Raw genomic sequence first — 25,602 nt, forward strand, 5'->3', positions numbered from 1 at the left:
CAGCCTTTTATCTCAGTTTCTCTCAGTTGCTCCAGCAGGAAACGGTACGAAAGAGTCCCTGGTGGCTTTGAGCTGTAGAAGCATTGCAAGAAGGGGGTGCACAAGAATTGGGTGGGGGGGTTACAGCACAGTACAAAGAGTTTGGAGCAATGGTTTTTGCAATGACTTAGAACACTGTGTGTCTAACTATGGAAGCAACAACTTAATCTTCGGGACAGGAACTAGAGTCACTATTACACCCAGTAAGTACATCGTCCTTGGTCAAGAAATCAGTTATTCTTTAATTTCCAGATCGCCTGTGTAAGATGGGGGGGGGGGGGTCATACTAGGCCATGCAGGCTGAGGCACAAGAATTTCTATCTGTTCTTTCTCATAACTTGTAGAGATAGGTGCCAACCAAATATCTGAGCTTTCTGGGGGAACCTCAGTCTTGAATCTTTAATTCAAAACTAGAAAATATGATTCGGAATTCTGTTTTTGCTACTGCCATCATGTGCTAATGTGACATGTGAAGGGAATTCAGACAGAATGACTTCATCTTCACTTTTATCCTGCGTGATAATTTTCACTTTGACTACTGCATTACGTTCGGAAGAAATGGTAGAAACATAGGCTGTCAAAGAGACAAGCAACCAGGAGACCCAGAGAGGCAGGCAGACAGAATGCCAAGTGGTGTAAGTTTACAAAATTAGTCCAGCATGTGGCTCTCTTCGCAGATGGCAAAGGTGTTTGGAAAGGTGCTAAGAGCTGATGTTCGGGGGGTGGGGGGGGCAGGCTTACTCAATGGCAAGACTAAGCACTGATTCCAAGGGGAAACTTTAAACTTGGAAAACTCAAGGGTTTGGGGGTTTTTTGTTTTGTTTTGTTTTCCCAGTAGTTTATCAGTATGGCAGCACATTTGCATTTAGTAAATTATAGTTTGGGCAAGGCACAGAATTAACTGTTAAAAACAACCATGTCTAGATAGATGGGGGTGGATACTGGATATACACACACAGAGTAATGGGAAAAACACAGGACGCATACATTCCTTGCACCTGAAATTAAAAGCTGTGGAAAATTCGAATATGTTCACTTTGTAACCAAAGACAACTTCACAAAATGGAAAGAAAAGCATATTGCAGAAAGCAAAAACTGAAGGTATAGAACCTTCCCAAGTCTGCGTTTTCCAACTGTCTTAACTACTCAGTTACCTAGAGGAATTTTTTTTTTCTTTTTTGCTTTTTGCTGCATCAGATCTTACGGGCACGAGTATTGAGGATTTGGCTATTTCAGACCCTTCCAGTGCAAGTGATGTGATAAAGCGCCCCCGGCTAGGTCAGATAGACCACCTTTAGACATCCAAGGTTTTTCTTCTCCCTTGTCCAGATAAGATAGGAAAGTGGTGCTCTCCTTTTTCTGTATCCAGGGACCGGGAGCTCAGAGAGTGTCCCAGAGTTACAAAGCGAGACCTGAGCAGTGGGATCTGGAGACCCAGTGATGGTCAGTCAACGCCCAGCCACAGACACCATACTAGCCAGAGGCGTTCAGGGAATCGTCCAGGGTCAAAACATAACACACCGGGGGAAATGTCACCCTCCCCTGCACCATTGAGAGCAACACAGTGTAACAATGCTTTACCCAGCAGGGGACAGTCAGAGTGGCTCTAAACCAACTCAGAGCCCCAGATAGTTGAAAACTGGGTGTGGAAGCCAGCTCTAATGAGTTTGTTTCCAAGCGGTGCTTCCAGAAATTGTTAGTGGTTGGTAGTTGCTATGGGTTTTGAAATTAGAGGACATCACAGCAGAGTAGAATGACTTGGAACAGGGGAGTATGATTAGGATTAATGAGATGAAAGAAAATTCTGGCTAGAGGGCCAGAAAGGCCCTGGAAGAAAAGATACACTACCCCTTTGGAGGGCTCCTTCAAGCGAAAAGTTCCAACATTTATGTAGGCCAAGAAGCAGAGAGCAAACACAAGCCAAATTCCATACACAATCGACCTTTCCACATTTAAAAGTTTCTGCAATTATTCCAACGTCCTTGGCTTCTTGGCCAGATTCCAGCCGTTCCTAAAAGCAAAGTGGAACAGTCCTCTGTTTCCAGGGCCGAGCCCCAGGCCCCCACCCCACCCCACGTGCACCCACGCCCACGTGGTTTTTGTAGGGGAGCCTCAGGCTGTGGAAACCAGGCTCATCTTTGGCTCAGGAACCATTTTGAGAGTCCAGCCCCGTGAGTATAAAACGCATTCTGGCCCACCCTAATCCCAACCCGAGTTTCATCCCGCATTGAGTCAACTTTCTGGTTTAGAAATATTCGATTTTAAAGAAAGACAAAGTGAGATTTCAGGTGCACTGTAAGCACCTCCCGAGTGTGATTCGTTTAAGAATTGCTGAGCCTTGCCTCTGACAGAGTCAATCACACCAGTTAGCTGGTGTGACCCCCAACTTTAAAATAGAATCTTTTTAAAAAGTTTTTTTTAAATGTCAGCGTCTCTATGGACCACACTGTCGGCTGTTGTGTGTCTAGACTCCAAAATGGAAACCTTAGTGTGTAGTCTCTAGCTTAGTGACTTCTCCCAAGCCTGTGACTGAGGGTGGTGTGAGAGCTCGGAGGGCATTTCTGGGTCGTGTCGGGGGAAGGCCGGGCAGATGGGCTGGCGAGGCGACACTCCTGACAGGTGTCTGCCCTGTTTCTGTAAAGCTGCTGACAACAGTGAGAAGACTGGCAGCAGGGGCAAGCTGACTTTTGGGACCGGGACTCAATTAACAGTCAGGCCCAGTAAGTCTGAGGGGATGTGAGGTATTTATGTCTTTTCCTATTACGTGTTCTAGGCTGATCTTTGAGTTGTCCTGTTTTCGATTCCAGATAGACAAACCATGTCGTCTTTTCAGGCCCCTTTAAATATCTGTGAGGAAGGCTCTCCATCGCGGCCATCCTCTCCTACGTGACAGGGGAGAGTTTTGTGGCCACGACCATTCCCATGATACGGTTGGTAGCTGCGTGATGGCTCTCCCGGTCCTCCTGCCCGGGCCCCTTCCCTTGGTCGTGTGTCTTTTGAGCTTCTATGACAGCAGCGAGGGAGGGGAAGAAATGACCAACAGCACCAGCCGGGCCTCCAAGCTCTCCGCGGTGTCCGTGGGCTTCAGAGCAGCTGTGGAGGTTCTGAGGGCGTCAGGGCATGGTCTCCGGCAGAGAGATTTATGTAAAGGGTTGACTCGGTGCTAACGCAGGAGGAGGTCTTAACAGACTCACCTTTGGGAAAGGGACCCAACTCATCCTCCAGCCCTGTAAGTGCCTCTGCCCGGGACATGGAGATCTAAATAGAGTCCCCATGGGGACATTTCCAAAGCCTGCTGATGAGCCTCTGGTATCACTGCCGTCAGGGCCACCATCCAGCACGCACGGGGAGGGGGTTGAGCCGTGTAGATGAGGGGGGGTGATACAGTCTGTGCTTTGGAGGACCCCTGGGTGCTTTTGTGACCGTATTTGATGACGAGGCCATTGGAAATTCTGGGCTCCGGCAGACAGAGGGTAGCACTCAGGACTGGGGCAGAACATCTGGGGGCCGCTTTCTTAGTGGCACCTTTGCAATGAGAATGACCTTCACAGGAATTGTGGAAACGGTGTGCATGTCGAGGTTCGATTGTTTCTCTTTTTCTGCCTTCGTGCCCTCTTCTCTGCCTGACTCCGCGACCTCATATTAGAACAGTGATTCATCATTCATCTTTCTGAGCCCCATCACTCCTCAAGTCTGACAAGAGGGATCCATTAACATAAAACCCAGAGAGGAAAAGGACAAAGAGTTTAATTCCCAGAGTTTGCAGAGTTTAACTTGACAACTCTTTGGCCTTCATCAACCAGCCAGCACCCCATGATCAGTTGAGGCAGATAGGGTTAGCCAAGCAGGTGTCTGACCAGAGCCCTGTGGCCCTCATAGAGGCTACAACCGCAGTGTCTGGAAAATGGGAACGGGTCCCTGAGGGCCCACCCGGCTTCGCATCTGGGAGGAGGTCATGGAGAGCGCTCTGACTAAGCCAGTGGAGGGCGGAGACCAGATGGAAACTCTAGCGGCAGGTCTTTGCTACAGAGCATCTCGCAGTGTGACCACCGGCAGTGCCAGGAAATTCATCTTTGGAACTGGAACGCGGCTTTGGGTCACCCTGGGTAGGTGATGGGAGCCATGAGGTAACCTAACTGGGTGTTGCTTTAAACCAAGGGGGGCTACAGAGGGGCTGTCCTGGCTGGACGTAGTCCTTCCTCCCTTCCAGTGGAACTGATCTCTCTGCGGATACCTGTATTCAACCAGAATGTGTGTTCGTTTTATTTCCATTACTGAATCTTTCCTTCCACCTGTGAAAACAGACTTCTCCCTGCTCCAAGCTTCGTCAGTCTCACACTCTGTGTGTTTCCTTTGAAACAGTGGGCTTGGGAATTAATTCATCATCAGGACTTTAGGCAGCAGAATGAGAAGGGCTCTCAAATGGAGACTAGAGAGTCCTGCTTGCTCTGATGACGTCTCAGGGGTGATATGTTGTAAATGAGAGGAAGTGGGTTAGATAACCTTCTAATGACTGTTTTCGAGAGACTCGAAGGAAACTTGCTGAACGTCCTGCACACTCCACTGTTGAGAGGAGTCATTTGGGCGGACCCTCGGTGCAGTAAAAGCAAAACCTTGACCCTCCGAACACGTAGTCAAATGCCAACCCTCTCCCCCCAAGCTCTGCTATGTTTCATTATTTGCCAATTACGAGATGACTACATGATAATTAACATGAAATTACATAGATGACTAGTTTGAGTATTTTGAACCCATAATTAAGATGCAAATTATAGAAGTTCTGGAGCGTGCCACCAGGTAGAGCCTCGTACATAGCGGTCCCTGAAGACAAACAGTGTGTTTGGGCATGATTTGTTTGTGGCATGGGTTTATACACAGCTCAGGAACTTGTTTGAAAGCTGATTAGATGTCTCGGAGTGCCAATTTGGGGTCGAGATTAGCTGTCCTCAGTGAGCTGAGACGTGCCCACTTTTACAGCCTAGAAGCATGACGAAGTGGCCAGGGTCCCCTCGGAAAAGAAAAATGGGACTGTCGTGTTGTATGGTGTTGGTCAGTGCCTCTCCCCATTGACACTGGGAGCCTGGCTGCAAGGCTGCCCCAGGAGGTTTTTGTTAAAGGGTGTATCGCTGTGGCAATAATAGCAATGACCTTCGCTTCGGAGCGGGGACCAGGCTGACAGTAAAGCCAAGTGAGTGAGGGGAGCGGGTCAGTCTCAAAAGCTAGGATGAGGGGTGGTGTTCTTCCGTGCAGTTTTAGTGGGATTAAGACACAGCCACCCCCCACCCCCCAGATCGAGGCACTTTGTTTCTTTGGGCCTGAGCTGATGGGAAGTCTGCCAGTTAATGAATTCAGGCAATCCTAAGGACAGGTCATGAAGAAATAGATGTTTTCATGGGTTTGTTCATTGGCTCTGGATATAAAGAAATGCTAAGGATAATAGGCAACACCCATATTCTGTGATAAGACAAAGAAAAAGAACTAACAACTCAGCGGGTTTTCCTCGTTAAGAACCCCTTCAATCCAAAAGGAGTGCAAGCAGCTCTCTTAATGTATCTTTTGGGTTTTGTTGGTTTCGTTGTTGTTTTCATTAATATTCTTTATAAGAACTGTGGCTCTGAGAGTGGCATGGTGCTCCTGGTCTCTAAAATAATCACTCTCTGCTCCCAGTGTTGGCCACCTATGCTAGGTGGCATGTCTCTGCCTGACCTTGCAATTGTCCCATGTGTCTCATGCATGAGCAGGATACCAAAACCCAGTGTTCTGGGAGCAAAACAGGTGGTTTAAGATCCAGCTCAGATCTCTCTGCACAGGCCAGCTATTACTTTTAGAGAACTGTCCTAACCCTGCCAAGGAGCTGGGAGCTGAGGCTGCGGGGTGGTGAGGCTCCCACAAGAGGGAAAGTGGCCCCCCTTACCCAGAGTCCCCTCAGTCCTTCCCTCCCACTGGTTATTGTAAGGCCCCGTATGACTGTGAATTATGGAGGCAGCCAAGAAAGGCTCATCTTTGGAAAAGGCACTCAACTCTCTGTTAAACCAAGTAAGTGTTGGGGGATCTCAGAAACGAAATCAGTGAGTGCAACTCGAGAACAACCCAGAGTGAAGGAGGCAAAATTCACCAACCCCTTTCTCTGTGGTGTCTTTCCACCCTTCACCCATGAGCCCTCAGAGCAGCTGCTGGTCCATGCCCCCCACTCTCCTCAGTCCAGATGGGCACTTCGCTCTGCTGGAAAACTCTGGGCTTCGTGATATGAAACAAGGTTGTTGGCCCCAGGAAGGCAGTTCTCAGGAGTGATTGCCCTCCTCACTGTGTTCAGTGGGTGACCTTCTCATGGACGAGCCACGGTCTGTGTGACTGCTGTGTGTTGGTTTTCAGACATTAGAGTCAATGGAGAGTCACGTGAGGGGGACATCAGAGTGGTTACTACAAGGGGCTTTTTGTTTAGGGAAAACGCACTGTGGATCTCGGCAGTGGGTATAACCTCTACTTTGGCAAAGGCACCTCACTGCTGGTCACACCCGGTGAGTTCTTGTGGTTAACTAATTATCCTTTCTGGAAAGAAATCCAGTGGGACCTGTTGAACACAGCTGAATTTAATTGCTTCGTTTAGCGTGCAGTTGTTAACTATGTCGGATGTGTGAGCCAGATATGAAGACATGTTTCCCCAGAGGCTGGATTTGGTTATCAGGTCTATGGGCAGTTTGATAAATTGTATTAATACCGCAGGCAGTGTTTCTCGAAGGTCCACATAGCACGTTGAGGCTTTGGGAAAGAGGCAGAGATAAGAGGAAGAAAAGCTTTGCGATAGAGGCAGAAACAAACCAATGGAAAGGGAGGCGACCCAAGCGGGAGTGTGGAGCCAAGGAAGCGTGTCCTTAACAGATAAGTGCTGGCGACCCAGTTGAGCTGAAGCCCGTGTCCCCCGGTAGAACTGAAAAATCCGGCAAGTGGACTGAGGACTCGGGTGAGGGCTGGGCAGCAGGATTACAAGCTTCTCGTGGCTTTCCTCTTCTGGGAGAATAACAGAAGAAAACCTTCTCTAGAGACAGGACGGCCCCTGTTTGCCCCGAGGACAAACCTCACCCTTTACCAAGGCTGGCTGAGTTGACCGCGTAGGAGGAGCAGAGAATCTGGGGACCTTAGAGAGCTCCCCACCTCCGAGGGGTTCTCTGTGATAAAGCAAGTTGTGAAGCTGTCAGGGAGGGCATAATAAAGATGGATTCCAGAAAGCAGTGTCGAAGAGGTTCGGGCTGTCCCCACACTGGCTGAGCTCAGTGTTGCGTGGTTTTTGTTGTTATTTTTCTCTTTCCTGTGAGAATTATTTGCAGCAGCGCCTGCCACTTTACATTTCATAGTATTTCTCGTCAACAGCCCTCTGTGCCTGAACCAGGGCTGACACTGAGGCGAGGGGGCTGATTCGTTGACAAAGGCAGGGGATACAATTAAAAGAGGGGCCCAGGCAAGGCCCTCAGCTGAAGGAGGCTCCCTTCCGTTGTTTGAATCTGCCCTTAAAGGTCAAGGCACATCCTTTTTCCTTTTTTTTTAAGGCACATTCTTTTTGTAGCATCCATGATGGCTTTATCTTTTGAAGGTGGGTTTCATTTCTGTGAATAATCAAAAGCCTCTCAGAGCTATGATTTATAAAGAAAGGAGGGACTCAAACTCATTACTGGTACTATTTTGGTTCGAAAATGAGGTAAGAATATAAAATCATGCCATTGCTGGCTATTTGTGGCTCTTAAACTGATTCTTTTTTTTTTAATGTTTTTTTATTATATTATGTTAGTCACCATACAATACATCCCTGGTTTCCGATATAAAGTTCGATGACTCATTAGTTGCGTATAACACCCAGTGCACCATGCAATATGTGCCCTCCTTCCTACCCATCACCGGTCCATCCTGATTCTTACTGAGAGTCCTAAAGGGACTACTTCAAAGGGGTCAACAATCATGTAGATGTTTAAACCCTGACGTGTTTATTAAAACAGCCTCTTAATAAATACACTTAAGATAAACATAACGTGAAATTGAGGACGTTTCGCCAACTCTGACCTCATCAAAGCAGTGAAGATTTTCTGTATAAACGGAGATATTGCCCCACGTAAATTCCTTTTAGACAAACATGAGGACAGTACCTTCCAATGGAGAAGCACATACGATGTCCTACTAATTGACAGCAAAGCTGGTCCAAGAAATGGTAACCTTCTGTTGGTTTGCGTAGAGCCACATAACACTGTGACTACCTCAGGAGGCTACCAATACATCTTTGGAGAAGGCACGAGGCTGAAGGTTTTACCAAGTGAGTATTACAGACAAGACTTTATTTTTAAAGGTGTTTGTGTTAAAGGCTCCAGAAAAGGTAAAATAAGGGAAATAGTCATTATAAACTATAGAAGCAAGCATTACTGCGACCCGAAGTGGAAATTCTGGGTCTCTCTACCCCGGACAGGAGAGGTAAAGGAGAGTTCTGAGACTCGCCATGATGGACTTACCACCATTTTCATTAGAATTGTATTAATCATTAGAAAAATATTTATTAACTAAAGAGCCTGAGAGACTCCTCTAAACATAGTAGGACTTCTTTGCTCCTTGTTCTCTTCTTTTAAAACTATATTCTCATTTCCCCCTTTCAACTTGCTTTTCCTACCCTTCTTTTGGCCTTTCCCCTTGTAAGCATTCATATTTTGAGAAACCATTATATCCACTTCTTAGCCTGTCACTTAAGACTCTAAAACCTGGGCCATTTCCATTCTCTAAATTTATTCCCAGGCTTTCCCTTCCACAAATGCCGTGCTCTTAGTAAATGGGACACCTACTTCCTCTGAATGTTTACAGAAGCCCACACCTATACTTCGTGTCCATAAATCAGTCATCATGGACCCACCACTATAAACAGACTTGCACACATGAAACAAATTGAGTTTCACAATGTCTTAGCCGGGACACCACATAGGTGACACCAGGCTTAATTTCATAGGGAGAGTTTGAGAAATTATATCCCTTTTTAAAAATGAAAGAGGCTTGGGAAAGTGATCCAGCAGGCAAATAGCAAAGTAGGAGGAAAAGAGATCCTTTTGTAATGGACGTGGGAGGGACGGATCGGTCCATGGGAAGATACTCTCTGGAGGAGGAAGAAGACTGACTAAATCCAAGTAGGAAATTTATGGACTGCCATATGACCTGCGTGTTTCTTGCTTTCCCTTTGGAATGGCCCATTCCTGATCGTTGCTTGTTAAGCCCCTGGTCCTCCCAGCAGCCCGAGGGCAGCAAAGGGAAGGACACCGTGCTGTACCCTCAGCTGTGGTGCGCATGAAGCTTCCTTCTCAGATTTTCCTTCAAGTTACCCTCAAAATTAAGAGAGATACCAAAGGATCATCTAGACAGATTAGGAGAAGCTGCCGGTAAGAGAAAGATTTCCTGTTAACCCTTGAGATGTGTTACCTGGGGAAAGGGACAGAAAGAATAGAAAAATCTACCCCAAGACAAAGAGGGAAAGTGTCCTTTTGCTCATGACCATCTAAGCAGGGAGTGAAAAGGTCTGGAGTTGGAGTCAGTGAATTCAGGGCTGGCCAGTGCCTGCGAATGTCTCTAGTTCTTTGGAACGAGAAGAGGTGGGGATCTCCTTTGACGTTCCACAAGCTGGACCTCGGTCAGAGGTGTCAGGCTCCAACACCCTGAGGGGTGGACCAACACGCTGACCCCTCGTGCCAGGTGGGCTCTGGCAGCTGCCCTCAGTCTCTCCCCCAGTGATGACAATATCTCTGACTGCTTGGGCTTGGAGACACAGGCATGAACCGTTCCTACTTTGTCCAAATAAGGAATATGATCTTCAGAACCCCTGGAGAATTATTATCTAAAACACCAGAGGATCGGCTAGGTTTCTGGCAGTCAGCATTCTGGGCTTGGGCAGGAAAACTCCCTCTTCAGACTATTTAGAAAGAATATCCTTCATTTATCCAATGTGGAAACTGTCCTGAAATCCAAGCTGGTGCTAGGATTCTGTGCCAGGTTATTACTGTGACAATTACTTAATACTCTCAGTGCTCACGGTATCGTTCCTTCCAGAAGATCTTTAGGGAAAACTTAGTACAGTTTCTAGGAGGTTTGTGCTGAGCTGAAGATCATTGTGTGAATAATAATGCAGGCAACAAGCTCACATTTGGAGGGGGAACAAGGTTAATGGTCAACCCCCGTGAGTATCTCTGCTGAATCCATAATGAACGCTCTAATTTCTAAAGGAAGCTGTGGCACTGAGCTTCATGTGGGGGGCTGTTCTCTCCACCCAATTTTATTTTTTATGTTAATTCCGAGTACGAATCCTGCTGATGATCCAGTGTGTACACACGCCGTATGCACGTGTGAACGCGGCCACGTGTGTGGTCGCCTGGCAGAGGAACAAATAGGCTGGAGAAGAGCAGATTCCTTGCCTTTCTGTCTTAAGCGTTGGGTCAGAAAGTTCTGACTGTGTTGAATGCAGGGTGAGCAGGATGGGGAGTGGGAGAATCCTTCTCCAGCGGCCTTGCCAGGATTGCACCAGTCCTTGCTGGTCAGGGGGCAGCTCGGTCTGAAGGTGGAGGGATGAACTATTTAATCTGAGAAGAGCCTTTCCATGCCGACAATGCTGTGAATTGACCACAATAATAAACAGTCTCCACGGCCGCCTCTTTGGCCAGGGTCCCAGCTGGAGGAGCACGCTGGCTGGATCTGGGGATTGAAAGGGATTTCCTGATACGCATTGGCCTGGTCGGTTTCTGTAAAGCTTCCTAGGACTGTGTAATATTGGCAACAACCGTAAGCTGATTTGGGGATTGGGAACAAGTCTGGCAGTAAATCCAAGTGAGTCTTCAAATTAACTCTCTCAAAGCTGTCTATGCAGTTTGAAATATCTCAGACACCGTCTCCCTGTTTAGCCCTAATGTTTAAAATGTGCACTCGTGGGTAGTGTTTTTCTCCTGTCCACCCAAGCCGAGCCCTTGCTTACCCTTCAATCGAAATAACTAGATAGAGGGATCCAGAAATGCATGGTAGGAAGGCAGTTGGAGTATTTGATTGTTTTCTTATAGAGCAAACAGGAGGGCCCATTCCAGAAAAAGGCCATTAGGGAGCGTTGGAAGTTGAAGAAGATGGGACTACGCATTGTATGTTCCAGCCTCCTCTGTCCACACGGTGCCAACCTCACATGCGCCATTGTAAATACTGTTTCTCCCCAGCCAAAGAATAAGTCAAGCGCTGCTGGGAACTCCCAGGACTCAGGGCCATCCTTGTGGCCACCCTGGAAAGTGCTTCCCCACCATGGGCAATCCAGAATGACTCAGACTTGCCATAGAATTACTGCATCTCTCAGTCCTCTTTGGCTTATAGGCTTATAGTGGATTTGCTCGAAGTAACAGGAGAAGAGTTGGTTTCATCCTCATTCTGGCCTCCCCCGAGAAGTTCTTCTCTCCGAGAATCTTCAGGAGGATCTTAAAGACCACCTAACCTGGTTGGAATCGTGCTTCACGCCACTAGACTATGTTCCCAGCAGTGTTTGCTGTGGCTTTGGCTGGGGCCAGCTCCCAGGGCGGTTCTAGGCTTGGCAAACTCAGGCAGAAGAAGAGGAGCTCACAGTGGAGCCTTCGGGGAAAGGCATCTTGGATATAGGTGTTAATGAACTTCTAAATGAGCTTCTGTGTGTTGACCTGATAAGACTCTCCAGGGAGAAGGTCACCGTACCTTTGCAGCTCTAAACGTAAGACCTGCGTTGCAAGAAAAAAAATGGGAAATGTCAATTGCGGTGCCAAAATGAAGAGACCGGGTGTAAATACTGAGTCAGTTTTAATGTTCAGTTTATGAAATGTAAGCCTTTCAGGGGGACCGGCTGGGGGTACATCTATTAGGGTCAGTGAGCCAACTGTTTTCTCAATGTTACTGGCATACACGCTTCAAAGGAGAACCCCAAATAGAAAAAATGGCTAACAGCATAGAGCTTAAGAACACGAATTTAGGGGCGCCTGGGTGGCACAGCAGTTAAGCGTCTGCCTTTGGCTCAGGGCATGATCCCAGCGTTATGGGATCGAGCCCCATATCAGGCTCCTCCGCTATGAGCCTGCTTCTTCCTCTCCCACTCCCCCTAATTGTGTTCTCTCTCTAGCTGGCTGTCTCTATCTCTGTCGAATAAATAAATTCTTAAAAAAAAAAAAAAAGAACATGAATTTTAGAATCGAACTGCCCGGGCAAACTGAACTCTGCCGTTTACTGGGTGTGTGACCTGGGGCAGGTTACCTAATCTCTTTATGCCTTGTTTTTCTCATCTGTAAAATGGGGATAATAATACTACTTAACTCACTGAATTGTTATGAGATTAAAAGAGTTAACACTTATAAAGGGCTTTGCCTAGTGGCTGGCACAGCGTAAATCTTCAACAAACATCAGTTATCAATACTAGATCAGGTTGCTGGGGGGAAGGAAGAGGGAAAAATCACATCCTTTGAAAGTTGCCCACTGCATTCATGTTTTGGCAAATCTTCTCCACCTTCTCAACTTCTAACCGAGGACTTTAACTGTTTGGTTCTATTTTCCCTTTGTACTACTTAGTAGGACGTGTGTAAAACCTGGCCAATAGGGTCTTCCCTAACCCATTCGGTTTCAGCTAGAGGCAGAAAGGGGGGCAAGACTGGAGGTGAGCTGGGTCTGGAAATTCTAGGCTAAGACTGAGAGAATAGAAGTCTGGCTGACCTTGAAGAAATAAAAACTTTCAATGTGAGAGGTTCACAAAAACTAAAAGTGATTTTCCTAATATTTTACTCGGGAAGAAGCCACCCCTGTGGCCACTAGAATTCTCTAAGAACTGTCGTTCAGGGAGAAAACTGTCTTTCAAGCATGGAAATGGCAAGCTCTTATTTGGGAAAAGAAAAAAATGGGGGAGGACAGAAGAGAAACTGTTGGTGACTTGGATTTTTTTCTTTCTTTTTGTTTTTTGGTCAAGAAACACGGAAGACTGCATTTTCCATTAGGATGGTTTTTAAAAGGCTGTCACCAAGTAGGAGTCGAAATGTGTATAGTATACCCCGGTGAGCTTTATAGAGGAAGAAGAGGAAGGAAATTTAGCAGAGTGCAGGCTTTTTGTACTGGGCAGAAACACTGTGCCAATTTCTGGGACAAACAACCTCGTCTTTGGGACTGGAACAAGACTCACCGTTATTCCCCGTAAGTCCTTTACCACCTGAGAGAAAGCCCTTAATCTAGAATGACCAGCTCTCACATCCCAGACACCTAATGAATTTCTAAATGAGCTTCCGTGTGTTACCTGATAAGACTCTCCAGGGAGAAGGTCACCGTTATTTTCCAGGCTCTAACTGTAAGGCCTGTTTTGTAAGAAAAAAATGGAAAATGTCAATTGTGGTGCCAAAACGAAAACGGTGAGGTATAAATGCTGGACCAGTTTTAATGTTCAGCTTATAAAATGTAACCCTTTCAGAGGAACCATTTCAAGGCACATTTATTAGTTTGCGTCTACACAGCACAATTGTCCAGTTAATTTGATGAATGTCAGTAGCCGATCCAGATATTCAGGCACTTCCTTGAGAAAGCTTCTTTGTGCTCAAAATTGCCCGAATTGACTGTCACATTACCTAAATAATTGCCAGATCTGTTTTACTTTGTGCTGTATAGACTCAGCCTAATAAAAACAAATGCTGTTGTGTTTTTTCCCCAGTCTGTCTCCTCTGCACACAGAAAGTTTCCTTCTAGTCGCACAAAGAAGAGATACCCAGCAAGCCATCTGACTTATTGCTGCTGCTATTTTGCATTTAGATGACTCCTTTCCTTGGAAGAGATTAAGACACTTCATACGACTTATTAGCTAAACAGATTGACAGCCTAATTAGAAAGAAGCAGATTCTGCGTATCTTTTTGTGGCTGCTATTCCTGCCCCCTCGTGTAGAACATTTGGTCAGATGGCTCTGTGATACAGGAATAAGAAAGGGGAAGATCTTCGCGTGTAGTGCGGGCCTTCTCAGCTGTACGGGAGAGCTTGTTGCAGGAGGTAAGAACAGTACTAACTAGGTCAGGGCAACCGACAGAGCCAGGAGCATTTCTTTCCCCCAGAACTCGCATGTTCCCACACAACAGAGCGTGACAGATTTTGACATCAGCTGTTGGTGTGTGTCGACTCCCTCTTACTTGTCTCTTCAGACCCCTCTACTCCAGGTCTGTTCCTTCCACCTCTAACTCCTTCCTCTCTCCTTTGATTCCTGGCCGCCATGCCCACCCCAGCGCCATCCCCAGCACACGCTGCCGCCCGCCTCTTGAGCCTGTCAGCTGTATTCCTGAGGAGGTTAGCTCCTTGAGCCATCCTCGAACGGCTCGGGCACCTGAGGGAATGCTCCCCGAGGGCGGGCCCCAGCAGAGGCCCCAGCAGAGGCTGCGGCGGCCGCCATGGGCTACAGGAAGGCTGGAGCTGGGGGCCCCGGATGAGGAAGTGCCTCTGGAGGAAGGTCTACACGGAGTAAGGAACACCATGGTTTTCACGACACAGGAGTCTGAATCCTCCCCGGTCTGGAAGCTGTAGCTTCCACCTCAGGATCCGAGACCGGATCTCTGAAGAGGTGGCGGGTTTCTGTAGTAGAGTCAGCCGCGGTGGACAGACAGGCTCGGGGAATGTGCTGCATTTTGGGTCCGGCATTCAAGTGATTGTCACACCACGTAAGTGTCTGTTTTCATCTCTGTGCGCTAGTGTGTCCGGGAAGCCTATCGAGGAGTTCTGTTTCGTTCCCCCATTTCTCAGGGGGTTACTGAACATGTGGTTTCTGGATCTAGCTACACTCCATTGACCACGAAGACGGTCAAATGTAGTTTTAAAAATAACTTTGATTTCACTGAATGCTGCCTTTGACCGCAAAGGGAAATTAGCGTGTCCTGGGAAGCTAATCGATGCTCATTCACTGCCGCGGGGGAGGGACTGGCGTTTCTTCCTTATCCCCCCACCCCCACCCCGGGCACTGAGGCCTCAGAATTCAGTTGACCTTTTCCATGCCTCTCCCTTCTGGCAGATTAAGTGGTCGTGTTTGCTGACTTTCTTGTGGAAAAACACATGAGACAGATAGATATATTCTCCTTCGGTTTTCACTAAGAAAGCTTTTTGTTAGTGATCTTGACAATAGACTTCAGCTAACATAGTCCCTCCTGTTCGTGTTAGTAATATCTTGGCTCGAATAAGCTCATTTCCCTCAGATTATTCAAACTGCTTTTCTCTGGTGTAACCCATTGCACTCCCACCTGCCCTCCTATCTTCCCGACACTCTCTAATAAGATAAACAAGGTCACACGTCATCAGACATATTTCACAGACACAAAAGCCGAAGCACAGACAAGTTCAATAATTTAAGCCAAACCAAAAAAATCAGAACTGAGATTAGAGTTTGAGATTCCCTGTTTTCTTGGGGTGAATTATTTTGAGCTGTCATCTTTGTGAATTGCAAACAATAAGCAGAGGCCATAGGAATGTGCAGGGCATGAAATTTAACCAAAAGGAAAATGGGCGGTTTCACCGCATTGGTGTCTTAAATGTACCTCCAAATGTTTGCGGTGGGTAGTTCCTTGACTCCAGTTATTTGGTCCTTACTGGGCCCCAGGGGGGTTTTTGTAGACCTCGGTATCACAGTGTCCACCAACAACGACAGACTCTTCTTTGGGGCTGGAACCAGATTACAAGTGTTTCCAAGTAAGTGCTGGAAACCAAGCAGCGATTTTGAAAAGATCTTTTCTGTGCATAGCCAGCTTGCTTTGATACGTCCTCACGGTACTGCTGGCCACTGGACAGGGCGCTTGGTAGGGCCATCCACGCCTCTGCCTCCTGGGCCCCAGGTCTGGGGACTCCGTGTCTCAAGGTAGAGCTCTCTGTAAACCAAATCAGCTTAATCTATATGTGAACACCACCGTTCTGACTAGAATCTTATCAGCCGTGAAAATAAGACACGAGAGAATCAGATGCATTATGACTCCAAACAAATGATCTGTTTCTCTCTTTAGCATTTTTATTTAAAATATCAGGGAAGGGGAAGCAAGTTCAACTTTGCCAATCTGAAAACTTTATGAATTATGCTCCTCTTATATGCAGAGAGACCTAGATTGACTTTGGATGGTTAGTCATTCAATTTCATCATCTGTGTGTGGAATCTGTAATGGGCAAGGGAATCAAATATAATTAAATGAGCAAATAATCTTCAGTAGTCAATATTCCTACATTGCTTTAGGTGCTTTGCTCTGGACTTTTTATCTGGGATTTATCTCTAATAGGCTCCCTGGAAGGACAGTGAAGGTTTTTGTTAAGGTTTTTGTGTTTGTGTGGATAGCAACTATCAGTTGATCTGGGGTTCTGGGACCAAGCTAATTATAAAGCCAGGTAAGTCTCAGAGATGCGCCTGTAAGAGAGAGGAGACACGAGTTGAATAATACACGAAGCGTAGCATGCAAATTGTATTTTTAAGAACAATCCGGCTTACTGGAGACAATGCACTCAACCCAAATGGGGTTTTCACTCCCAGTGAGAGGCAATGTCAGCCACCAACTCTCTTGTTTGGTCTAGTTGCTTCCAGAATGAATAATATTTAACTAGTCCTCCAAGAGAGCAGAGCTGGGTTGTTAGGGAGTATCTGATTCCCTCTGATATGGTTGGAATGCTTTCCCAAGGATAGAACCAGCCTGATATCACTGTAAGGGCAAATTCAGAGAAAAGAGAATGGTCCACAGTCAGAGACCAGCAGGGAAAAGTAGTGTGTCTGCAGCCATGGCCAATCCTAGCCTCTGGCTGCTGTCTCGTGTGGGGAGCCGATGCCCTCAAAGCTTCCAGTCACTCGCTGGTGCCTCACCTTGGGTTCTGGGCCTTAGTGCAAGTCCCACAAGGATATAACTTAAAAGGCAGTATCAGGGCAGGTCAAGGGAATATGGAGACCGAAGGGGTGGCTGGCAAGTCGGCCTTTGCCGTAGTGGGACCGAGGTGTGCTGAGCCTGAGACTAAGCCCATCCTCACCCCATCCCACCATGCCCCTTCCTGCGGGTTCTTGTAAGGCTCTGAAAGGCTGTGGGAACTATGGGGGTACTACAAACAAGCTCATCTTTGGGGCCGGAACCGTGCTTTCTGTGAAGCCAAGTACGTGAGTAACGGGGTTCTGTGTCCAGGGCAAGCAAAGTTAACAGCCACTCTGATGAAAAGGAGAGCTGAATGGCTGACCTAGTACCCCCACGGTCACCCCTTTCCAATCATGATACAGTAGAGAGAGGGAAATGGAAGGAATGTTGAGATAAATCCCAGGAGGGAAAACTACTGTGGTGACGTTGGTCCCATGTGGAAGCTACAGGCTCTCTGCTCTGTGAACCCCATTTCCGGGCCACATGTCAGCTCAGGTCATACCTGTACGTGGGTAGATACAGCCTCTGCTAACCTGTGAGTACAATTGTGTGTCAGCTCTTCTACCGGCGACACTTTCTTTTTTCTTTTTCGTTTCTAAGAGATTCCAGAGCGACAGCTGGGGAGATTGCTGAGAAGTCAGGCAGAACTGACCCAAGGAGGAGGCTTAGGGTAGGCCCGTTCGATTTTAAAACAGGGACCCTTGTAACACCCTCCTCATATTTCAAACCACATTTGCCTCCCCTTTCATTTTCTCTAGAATAAGTCCTTTGGGTTTGTTCTGGACACCCACTGCTTCCAGGCTGAGAGGTCAAAACATCAGTTTTGAATTCTTTCTCTTTGAAGAATTAGCAAGTCACAGTCATGTTGGAGATGAGATCAAGTCTCCTTCTCTCCCCAAGTTTACAATTCTGTCACTCAAGCTCACCTTTAACCAAGACCTGGTACCGCTGACTTGAATGCTCACCTTCTCTCTTTTCTTCAATATCTGATGTATATTACTATCCAGCCAACACTGAGCGTTGTGATAAAGGGGCTCCCGTGTGCTCTTATCCTTGCCTCTAAGATTATGACCTTCTTCATAACAAAAAGGTTTCGCTTCTTCCATTTATTGCAGAACTGGACTTTCTAAAAGTGTGGGAGATGGTGTGTCATAACTCCCTGCTCTTGTCTAAAACATCATGAGTCTATGGTGGAACTTCTTTGGGAAACGATAGGACTGTTTGCCTTTTGTCACTCTTCCCTGGTGAAATATTTTCTTTGGCTACCACATAGATGCTATTGCATGGCAAGAAAGCTTTGAAATAACTTGGCCAGTGAGTAGGGGACAGGACCTTGAAGTTTGGGGGGAGTCTGGATGTGACTTCAGACGGCTCTGTTGCTGGGAACCGTCCCTATGGAGTAAGACTGCATCATCCCTTCAGACCTGTGTGTCTAAGGCTGAGCTCACTCGTGTGAGAGCAAGAATTAACAAATTATTTGATTCAGCTTTGGCAGATTTAAGCCTAAAAATGCAAAAAGTTCTGAAAATCTCTTAAGTTTTGTCTTTTAAAATAAAAATGTATTGCTTTATGTAGCAGAACCAATTTTTTTTTCTTCCAATCCTCAAAGACCAATTTCCAGAGACACAGAAAAAAGGAAAGCACGGAGAGTCCAACTGCCCCTTCACCACCGTGCCATGTTTGGCGGGGTTTTACTAGGGGTTTCAGTAAAGGCAGGAAATGCTGTGGCAATAATAATGCCAGAATCTTCTTTGGAACGGGAACCCAGCTGGTGGTAAAGCCCCGTAAGTGGCCATGTTCTATTTATATTTGACCAAACAAATAAATCCCGTGAAGTTAGTGAAGATTTAATTTAATATGTAGACAAATGTACCGTTTGAAAAATGACTTTTGCAAATGCATGGAACATTCACGATTGTTGGGAATAGAGCAATAATGATAAATAGATGCAAAACAAGACCCCCCCAAACTGCCTTTAATGTGGTAGCTTAGTTCTCCTTCTTCCGAAGAGATATTGGGGCCATGAGTTATTTACAGCCCCAGTACCTCTTAAACTACGTTCGTCAATGATTTGTGTGTTTACTGTGATTTTGCCCACCAAACTTGTCTTTCGTTCTATTCAAAATGAGAATCCATCTCATTGTAAACGCCACTAATATGTATAAGGTGCCTTCTTTGTCTCTCATGCCTGCATATTATTTATTCTAATAGCTCTGATCCAAAACCCACACATTTTCCCATTTTGACAAATGTCCATCTAGTCCCATACATGTCAGATTTCGCTAAAACCATAGCTTTACTATTCAAATGCAATGGGGGATAAAAACCATTCAGAGATGAACTGACGATCCCAGATGGCTTTATAAACACCTGAGAGGAAATTCAGAGTAAAATCAAATGGCAGGCGTGATGACAAGGTTTTTGTTTAATGATCAGCTCCTCCATAGGGAGTAAAAGCTTTAAAACATACCCCACTGGGGAGGAGGGAAACAAGGAATTCGGGAGGCTGGCCTTCCTGGGGGTGCACCTGCGGTGTCAGTTCCTCCACAGTGCCATTTTGGGGACAACGCGGCCCATCCAAATGTCAGTGAAAAAGTGAATTTTAAGAGGCATGTGTTGTCCAGTTGGCTGACTGAGTTATTAAACCCTGCAACAGGTTATAACTGAGACTATGAAATGACCAACCCAAGGAGCTTTAAAGTAGGATAGCCTATTTCTGAATGGCTTAGCTGCGGGAAACGCCGAAAGACCAGGAAACAAGCTAGATCACTCCATAAGTTGGCTGAAATCCAGTAAACGTGACCAGCCCACGTTCATCTTTTTAAATGACTGCGATAAATAGCATCTGGGGGTCAGGTAGACAAGGAGGAGGAGACAGTAGGCCTTGGTTCTTTAGGAGTCGGACAAGGAGCCCATCCATCAGGGCTGCTGGTAAGGGCATCAGGTGTCCATCTCTTAGTGGTGAGAGACTGCATCCGTGGACTACGAAAGGAGAACATTTCCTGAGAGACTAGGATCCCTCTGGGCCAAAAGATCCCCACTGCCCCGGCTGGCTCATGGCTATCGTGAGTGTAGCAACCTGTGTGCTTAACTTAGGATGAGGTATCTTCAGGGTGTGGTGATAGGGCCACTCTGACAGAGCCTAGGGTGAGGTGAGGGCTCTGTAATGCCGCTCTGTCACTGGTGTGTGGCTGACATGGCCCTTACCTGCCCCCATCTTTCTTTGGGCTCTGAAGGATGAATTTCTAGCCCAATGTCGGTGGGCCAGCCAGTTTTTGACTTCCGTAATAGAATTGTGTTTGATATCACAAAGGAGTTTGCTGAATTGTTGCTTTTATAATTTGCCCTCTGTGTTAAATGAGGTCATCTAATTTCCTCTCTGCACATTTGCAATAAGCAGCATAAAATTCAAGCAAAATAACCAGGAGACACAGAGAAAGACGGCTGAAGAGATAATGAGGCCTGTTTATTATAGTAGGAGACAGCGAGGGGATCTTTTAAGTCCCAGAGAGATGAAATATCCATTAAGGGAGGTGTAACTTTCCTGAAAAGAGTCACCAAGAGTTTTTGTCGGGGCCCCAATCACAGTGTGAACAAAATTTGAAAAAAAACATCTTGGGAAAGGGGACTCAACTTCATGTTCTCCCCAGTAAGTGCTGTTCTTGTGATTTTCTGATATTAACTCCCACTGAGTTCAAAGGGGTTTTGGTATCGGGCGTGAACAGTTTCTTAGGCTCGAAGACATCTGGGCAGCATCTAGGTCCTGGGCCCTTCTGCTCTCATGGAGGCCGAGTCCTTGGCCCTTCCGCAGCTTAGCCAAATACCAATTCTTTCCCCTCCAGAGCTGGGAAAGTTGTTGCCAGGGTTCTGGTGCTTACATATCAATTATCTTTTTCATTGTTTATATATTATCAAGAGCACAGAATTGTGAACCTTTGCCCAGAGTCTATCTTCAAGTCTCCCCCCGCAGGGCTTGTCCCCAGTGGACTTTGTTTGAACACATTGTTAAACCCAGTGTGATTTCTGGCTCCAATCAAAGTGGTTTTGGAAGTAACCGCAGCCTACCTATGACCCTCTCCTTCCACTCTTCATAAAAGACCCACTTTTTCCTGTTTAGCCTCTGCTAAGATTCCTGGCTCTGATGCTTCATGCCTTCTCATTTCCCTTGTTCCAGGGAGGGGTGGGAGATAGCTTTTTAAAGACCCACTTAAATGCCAGAGGCAACAAAGACAGTGTGTCAGCCAAAAGCAACAGCTGTGTTCAGCCTTCTCTCTCTGTGCCATTTTCCAAATCCCTTTCTTCGTGTAGGAAAAGTAGCCACTCCTTTTTATTTCTAGCACAGCAGAGTTCATCACGAGGCCAGAGACAGGGGTTTCCTTTGGAACATTTTGCATGGGCTAACAATAAGCTGGACGTTTGCAGATTTCAGAAATGCATTCTTGGGCCACAGCCCCATGTATGGAAACCCTTGGAGCCGGTCAAAGCCAGAGGCATCTTCATGATACCACATTTTGTAGAGGGTCAGGGAGAAGGAAGCAAAGACATGCTAAGGGAAAACAAAAACTATTGTTAAGTGGGAAGATTTTGATCTGGGGAAAAGATTAACAAGAGGAAACATCCAGAAAAACCTGGGCCAGGCATTCAGAGTTTTTGTTATGGAGGCAATCACTGTGGGAATTCAGGAAACAGCCCGCTTGTCTTTGGAAAGGGCACAAGACTTTCTGTGATTGCAAGTAAGTGTCCCTGGCCATCCCTAATTCTGATCAGCGTGGCTTCTTCCCTGAATGCTTTTTCAGTGTTCCTAGGAATGCTTTTGCCCCCCCCCCCCCAAAGAAGGTCTGTTAAGAGCTGGGAAGTGAGTTCTGAGCAGGAAGATAAACAGGTTGCCCTGGCTTGATTCAAAAGCCCGCCAGACAATCAGAGGCAAACCCCAGTACCTCAGTCCGGCCTCGGCGCCCCCAGCTTGCTCTGACCACACGGCTTGGCCCAGTCCCCTCCTCTGATCCCAGGGGACCAAAACCTTAGGACAGCAAACTGGAGACTCCGTGGCCAGAGGTGCACAGGAAGGCTCGTCTGAGATCCAGGAGCCATTTAAAATATTTAATGCTGTGATTAAGTTTAATTTGTCTAAGTAATGCGCGAAAATTTCCGCTTGTAAAAACAATTCAAATTACAGATAAAGCCGATATTCACCTTGACCCACTTCGTTCGGTAGGAGTTTTCTCCCCCCAGAAACGACCCCTGAGACTGGTGTGGCGTATTATGCTGAGTTTCTATTTGGAGTTTGTCGACATGAAGTCTCAGGTCTTCCAGGAAGGAGGCTGGAGTCACAAAGTACTCTGCCTGCAGCTTGCAGATTTCAACGAGATAAGGTACAGTTGCTTGAACGCAAAGGCTGTTGGCAACCGAGAGCCACCTTCCCGGGAGCTCTCAAAGAGTGGATGGGTCTTTGGTCAGAGAACACCTCGGCTGGAGACAGGAGGATAGACAAGATGGCCTCTGACAGGTCTCTAGGGATGGTCCACCCCATGGCCAGCCTCTGTCACGGCTCGTCTGTCCGTCATCTGACTGTCGTTACGGTCTGAGCTTTTGTCAGCACTGCTCCTGTGCTGTGAGGGCTTTGACTTTACTCAGCATCTACGGGGTTTTTGCAAAGAAAGGAAACTCTGTGCGTACTCTGCGGGTGGGAGTTACGGACTCACTTTCGGGAAGGGCACCAAACTCATGGTCACACCAAGTAAGTTCTCTTCTTTCGGGCTAATTATTCTTCCCAAGAAGCCTGTCCTCCATCGTACAGAGGCTGTCAAAACACAGGTGGTGTTTTCTTTGCTTGGTTTGTGTCGGGTGGTTCGTGGTACCAGTTGGAAAACAAGGTTATGGATGCATAGATCCCTAGGGCATTGCGCTTGGCTTCTACTACCCATGGGGTCGCTCCCTGAGAAAATGTGTGAGCCTCCACGAGGAGGAAGGTCCAGGGAAAGTAAGGAGAAAAAAGGCAGGAATCTGGTGAAGATAGACAAAAGGCCTGCAGCAATAACAAACAAGATGGGGTCCCAGGAGAGCAGCAGTAGCCGCGTTGAGTGAATTTCCCAGGAGGTGCCCCTGCCGAGGCCCATTCTTTCAAGGAAAATTATGGCAAGTACCATCAGGCTGGGAAGTTGCTAGTTATTAGTATTCATCCCACGTTCTAACCTAATTACAAGGAGATTGTTTTGGCCATGGGCAGTCATTTCAGGTTCTGTTTTCCTGCTTGCCTCCTCCACCTCCACCTGTCTTCCTAGAGGCCCCAGTCAAGGTTATCGCAATAGCACTGAGCACTGTGTAACACCAATGCAGGCAAATTAACCTTCGGGGACGGGACCGCGCTCACGGTGAAGCCGAGTAAGTTGTGCTCTTCTTTGGCGGGGCCTTTAGGGGCAATCGATCAAATCATTAGTTTGAAAAATACTTTAATCTTGCGCATCTGCTTGGGCTCTTTATTAATGTTCTTTCCCCAGGCCAGAGAGAGCTGGTTCCCTTCTCTGCTTTAAAATGAGAGGTGCACGCGTGCGCGCGGTCTCTTACTGTGCTCGTGGTGAGGGGCTCTGAGGCGCGTATACAACATTTTCGAAGAAATAGAGGTAGAAGCAATCATCCAGCCAAGGACAATGTCAAGAAGGACCTCCGGGGAGGGGGGACCCAGTTAGTGTTGCACCACCCCTAACTAGACTTCCCTGCATGCACCCTGGCCATTTGGGGTAGGCTCTGGCTCCTTCTGATCCTCTAGGGCAGGAAATGCCTCAGTGCTTCTCTGTAATCAGTTCTGAAATTTAGCAAGCCTTGCTGCCAGAAAGTATTTTTTACATCTAACTTGGACCACCACCACCCGCCACTGCAATTTAAATCTCTCAAAAGAACCATTAGAACTTTGGGCATCTCGTTCGGGAGCAAAATTTCTAATGGAGGATGTGAGACTCAGCACTGAGTCTACTTCTGCACCATCCCTGAGGTGCCCTGTGTTCCCCAGGGACCTTTTGTACCCGAGTGTTTGTGGATTAGGCAATATAGCATGAGCTTTAGGGACAGAAAAACTGAAATTCAAGTCCTGGCTCCACTACTTTGCTTAGCTGTGTGACCTTGGGCAAATTACTTAACCTCTCTGAGCCTCAATTGCCCCCATCATAAGATGAGGATAAAAAAATACCTACCTTGTTGGGTTATTATAAAGATCAGATAAAATAGTACAGCCAAAGTATTTAGCATAGTGCCCAAAACATAAGAAGAGCTCATTAAACCCTAGCTATTAATAATAATGGTAAACCTCAGCTCCAACACACAGTAGAACTTTTGTTTCGCCCCTCGGGCTCTTCTGTCAAGACTCTGTCATGCATCAGGAGAAGAGCTGGCGTGGGGGGAGGGTGGAAAGTGTCAGCCTGTTCTATAAAATTCTTCACCTGGGATTTGAAAGTATCTAAGTGGAAATAGAAAGAATCCTGGCTCATTTAAATACAAAATCATCCAAGTGTCAGAGGCAGGGGAGAGGTTTCTGCAGAGAGCTGCGTGGCCGGAGCTCCTGAGGCTGCTCACGGGCCCTTGGAGAAGGGGTGCACTCACAGTAGCTGCAACCTTACACCCCCCGCCACACTGACCCGAGTGTCACTTCCTCTAGAGTGCCCCAAGACACGGGCTTCCCATGTGGGGGGACAGGGACAGAGAGAGAATGGAAGCTTCACAGGAAAGAGCAACCTGTCCCCAAACTGTCCTTCTGCTCCTCTGGGTAATGAAGCTCGTGATGAAATATGGCATCTGCAGATAGCCCCTCAATGACAGTCTCAGCCCCGGAGATGGGGGATCAGTGAAGTCCCTAGAGGCAAATCGGGGCAGTGACTATGGAAATAGGTGGAGGGGGAAATGGAGTCAAGTCACATAACGCAGTCTGGGACAGGAGGCATCAGACTGAAGCTAGAGGGGCTGTGTTCTCCCGCTCCACCAGGACTCAGCCCACAGGACGCAGCTAATACTGCAAGAAGAAGGGAGTGAGGTTAGTGGTAAACCTTCCTAATAGGTTTTTGAACAGTGAAAATGAGCTGTCAGGAGTAGTTGCCAGAGCACTTTCTCTAGAGGGTTTTGAAAGGAGATAGACACCCTCCTATCAGGGGTGATTGACGTGCAGCTCTGCCTCGAAGCAGAAGGAGAAATGAGAGAACCTCTTTAAGCCTCTTTCCAGACCCTGGAGTCTCTCTCCCTGGGGAAAAAAGAAAAAAAAAAAAAAAAAAACACCTCTGGCTCATTAATGCAGAGCGACAGCCTTCAGGACACCAGGGTCGCTGGGTTAAGTTTTGGAACCTTTGCTTGGTGTGTCCCAAACTCCCTTTGTTCTCAGGACTGGACAGGACAAGCAGGCTGGCTTTTTCATCCTAAAGCTAAAAACACAGGTTCTGGGTCCAGGGTCGTGGGTCACTTATGGCATTGAGATGAAGTCAGGGGAGCCCCAGAGGGTTTTTGCTGAGCCCAGAGGCACTGTGGGACTAACTACGGCCAGGGTTTGAGCTTCGGTCAGGGAACCAGCTTGTCTGTGCTACCCTGTAAGTACAGTGACGTGGGAGTGAGCCAGAGGGTCCTGAGGCGTGGGCCCAGAGTGGCCTCAGGAGTGGGGATGGAGAGGGAGGTAGAAAGGGACAATAAGGAGGGGAGGGA

General features: G+C 47.1%; 1 protein-coding gene across 1 annotated transcript in view; it reads left to right on the forward strand.

The window, feature by feature from the left end:
* Nucleotides 1-25,602, forward strand: part of LOC125282282 (T cell receptor alpha chain MC.7.G5-like) — a 263,076-nt gene that overhangs the window by 203,403 nt on the left and 34,071 nt on the right. The window contains exon 4 of the mRNA XM_057306403.1: nt 23,263-23,307. Coding sequence (XP_057162386.1) covers nt 23,263-23,307 — 45 coding nt within the window. The remainder of the gene's footprint in view (nt 1-23,262; nt 23,308-25,602) is intronic.

This window comes from Ursus arctos, unplaced genomic scaffold, assembly GCF_023065955.2.
Source record: "Ursus arctos isolate Adak ecotype North America unplaced genomic scaffold, UrsArc2.0 scaffold_37, whole genome shotgun sequence".
NCBI classification, from domain to species: Eukaryota; Metazoa; Chordata; class Mammalia; order Carnivora; family Ursidae; genus Ursus; species Ursus arctos.